This window comes from Rhea americana, unplaced genomic scaffold (assembly GCF_003343005.1).
Source record: "Rhea americana isolate MKP2758 unplaced genomic scaffold, rheAme1 scaffold_571, whole genome shotgun sequence".
NCBI classification, from domain to species: Eukaryota; Metazoa; Chordata; class Aves; order Rheiformes; family Rheidae; genus Rhea; species Rhea americana.
Window position 1 is genome coordinate 15,525 of NW_028186725.1, and position 3,608 is coordinate 19,132.

Sequence of the window (3,608 nt, forward strand, 5' to 3'; positions counted from 1 at the left end):
GACTCACCCCACGGGAATGTCACGGGGCGGGGAGGGGGGGCGACTGGGCTGTTTCGGCGCCCTGGGGCCCGATCCCTCCTCTTGGCGCCCTTCCTCCGCCCTGCAGTCCCTCCCAGCCCCCCACCCCGGCACTGGACTTCGCTAACGGCCCCCCTCCCCCCATCCTCACCGGGAGCCCAGGCATCCGGGCTGGACTGCGAGAGGGGCCCAGGCGTCCGGGCTGGGCCTGCGGGGGGAGGGGGGATTAGTGCCAATCCCCCCCCAGGGGAGGGGATTGCAGGGCTCCTAGCTGATATATCCGGGGGGGGGGTTAATGTTGGGGGGCAACTCTGGGGTCCTCCCGAGCTGGGAGGTGCCGGGTGAGCTCGAGGGTCCCCCCTCAGCCCTGCTGCGAAACAAGATACCCCCAGCTCCCCTGTCCCCTCCCCTGGGGGGTAAATCCAGAGCTGCCCAAAAGGGGCTAGGCAGGGGGGGGGGCAATAGGTGCCTCCTCCTACTTTCCTCCCCCCCCCCCCAACGTGTCCCCAGACGATGGCCCCGGCGCTACCTGCAACCATCAACATCCGGGAGCCCCGCTGGGACCAGAGCACCTTCCAGGGCCGGGCCAAGCACTTCTTCATGGTGACGGACCCCCGAAACCTGCTGCTCTCCGGGGCCACGCTGGAGGAGGCCCGCCGCGTGGTGGAGGACTACAGGTGCGTGGGGCGCTGAGCCCTGGAGCCYGGGCAGGATGGGGCCGTGGGGCCGAGGTGCTAGCCCGGCATGCCCCATGGCATCTCCGGCACCTCTGGAGTGCTGAGCTGTGCCACGTGGGGCGGGCAGTGGTGGGGAGGATGGTGGTGCGGGTCTGACTGGTTCTGCCCCTTGCCTCGCAGAGCGGGCAGGGTGCCCCCGGGGCTGACGGAGGATCAGCTCTGGCGGGCCAAGTACGTCTACGACTCGGCTTTCCACCCCGACACTGGCGAGAAGATGCTCCTCATTGGGCGCATGTCGGCCCAGGTGCCCATGAACATGACCATCACYGGGTGCATGCTGACCTTCTACAGGTACCGCGGCCCTCCCTGCCCATCCCRGCTGCCTTCGATGCCCCCGGGGTGCAGGAAGGGGAGCATGCCCCATACCTGGGGGGGGGGGAACCCATGCCATGTGGACCGCGGGCTGGTGGGAGCCTCTGGTGATGCCAGCACCCCACTGTCCCTGGCAGGACCACACCAGCTGTGCTCTTCTGGCAGTGGGTGAACCAGTCCTTCAATGCCATCGTCAACTACACTAACCGCAGCGGGGATGCACCCATCACCCCCAGGTAAGCGTCCCTCTGCATTGCCCCCCAGGACCCCCAAAATGCTGGGGGCTTTGGCGGCACCTCTTGTGCCTCGCAAGGAGCTTCTTGAATAGCAGGGGGCCATGAGCTGCGGCGATGGGGACCTGGCGCACCCAGAGGTGAAGGGACAAGAGCAGGGCTGTCTGGTGGGTCGGTGGCAGAACTGGGAGAGGAACCCGTGTGTCCTACCTCCCGAGGGTTGGTGGGCTGGTGGGGACCTGGGCTCACCGATGTCACCTCTTACTTTTGCAGCCAGCTGGGAACTGCTTATGTGAGCGCCACCACGGGCGCAGTTGTCACTGCGTTGGGGCTCAAATCTCTCACCAAGGTAACAGACCTTTGGCCACCGCTGATCAGGGCTCGTGGCCCTGCTAAGAACTTCCCCATGGGGKGTACCCACTACCTAACCCCACACGAGCTGAGCTGGGAATTCACCCCATTGCCTAGGGCAGGGAGAAAAGGGGCCACCTGGGGGGGGACATAAGGGACCTCTCCCAGCAATGTCTGCAGAGATGGCGTATCTTTTCTGGGGAAGCCCTGACTGGGTCTCCCCAGGCTGATTTCACCCCTGGGCCCCCCTGGGGCTGGGAGGGGACATGGCGCACCCGATGGGGATCAGCCACCCTTTGGGCTGGGCGCTGAGGGGAAGGAGGGAATGGCTTTGCCCCAGCGGRGCTAGGACACCCCGGGGTCCTGCAGGGACCTGTTGGTAAAGCCTCTCCTTGACGTGCCCCTCTTCTCCTTCAGCACTTGCCAGCCATCATCGGCCGCTATGTGCCTTTTGCAGCCGTGGCTGCCGCGAACTGCATCAACATCCCGCTGATGCGGCAGCGGTGAGTCGCCGGGGCCGAGCGGGAGCGTTGGGGCTGCTGCCCTGGGGTACGCCAGGCCCTGCCGGGACACGTCGGGGCGGCGGTGCCCCAGGCTTCGCGTGACCCTGAGGCCTGGGGGCGGCTTGGTTTAGAGGGCGCAAAGCCCTGGCCGCATCCCGAGGGATTACTGGTCAGTGCCAGCTGCGAGCTGCCCGTCCCCATCGCCGGGCAGCCCTGGGGACCCACCAAGGTGTGAACGTGGTCTGCAGCTGCGACCCCCCCCCGACACCGATTACACAGCGCAGGGGGAGGGAATGTGGGAACAGACCAGCCCTCCGTGGCGAGGGGCCCTTGAGCTGTGCCCGGCCCGGCCCCATCGCGCCCTGGGGCCCCGCTCTCACCGCTGGGCGCCCTGCAGGGAGCTGAAGCTGGGGATCCCCGTCACGGACGAGGAGGGCAACCGCCTGGGCGAGTCCACGGCCGCGGCGCAGAAGGCCATTTTCCAAGTGGTGGTGTCGCGCATCGGCATGGCAGCCCCGGCCATGGGTGAGTGCCCGCGGCGTGCCGGGGGGGGCTGGCCCGGCCGGCGGCGGTCCCCCCCGCTCCGGGCGCCGGGAGCTCACCGCCTTCTCCTCCGCCCCAGCCATCCCRCCGGTGATCATGAACGCCCTGGAGAAGAGGGCCTTCCTGAAGGTGAGGCCGCGTCCGGGTACGGGGAGGGGGGCGGCTGGCACGCCGCGGCGGTGGGCGCCGAGCTGCTAACGCGAAGCCTCCGCCTGTCCCTGGCAGCGCTACCCGTACCTCAACGCGCCCCTGCAGGTCGGGCTGGTGGGACTCTGGTAAGCCCCGGGGTGCCGGCGCGGGGCCGGGCGCGGGAGCCGGGCGCGCGGGGGCCGCCCCCCCCCCACGGCTCTGCCCGCCGCGCTTTTCGCTTCTCCGCAGCTTGGTGTTCGCAACGCCGCTGTGCTGTGCGCTCTTCCCCCAGAAAAGGTAAGGACGGGGCCCGGCGGGCGGCGGCGCCGGCTGCCCCGGCGCCGGGCGCTGAGTCCGCCTCGCCTCCGCAGCTCCATGCGCGTGAGCCGCCTGGAGCCCCAAGCGCGAGCTCGGATCCGGGAGAAGGACCCCGGCGTGGAGGTCATCTTCTTCAACAAGGGGCTCTGAGCCGCGCCGCCGCCGCCGCCGCGCTCGGCCCCGCAGCGGCCCCCCGGGGACGCCGCTGCTTTCCCTTGGCTGTCGTGTGTCCGTAGGTCCCGGCGTCCGGGGCGTTAGTCTGCGTCGTGGTGCCGGTCCTTCCCGAACGAGCTCGGGCAGGTCCTCGGAGCGGGATGCCGAGGGGCCCCCCGCGCCGGCGGAGCCGTGCTCTCGCGCCCTGGAGCAGGCTGGCGCGGGGCTGCCCGAGCCCGGGGACGCGGCCCGCGGCTGCGGGGAGGCACGGGGCTCGGCTCGGGGCTCGGCGCCGTGGCGTGCTCCGCTGG

General features: G+C 70.0%; 1 protein-coding gene across 1 annotated transcript; it reads left to right on the forward strand.

The window, feature by feature from the left end:
* Positions 1-320: 320 nt before the first annotated feature.
* On the forward strand, positions 321-3,383 carry SFXN3 (sideroflexin 3). The gene is made up of 10 exons (XM_085319159.1): positions 321-695; positions 876-1,046; positions 1,205-1,303; positions 1,574-1,649; positions 2,069-2,154; positions 2,552-2,679; positions 2,777-2,826; positions 2,923-2,972; positions 3,076-3,123; positions 3,198-3,383. The coding sequence occupies exons 1-10, from the start codon at positions 532-534 to the stop codon at positions 3,292-3,294; spliced, it is 969 nt and encodes a 322-aa protein (XP_085175285.1). The 5' UTR covers positions 321-531; the 3' UTR covers positions 3,295-3,383.
* Positions 3,384-3,608: the final 225 nt, after the last annotated feature.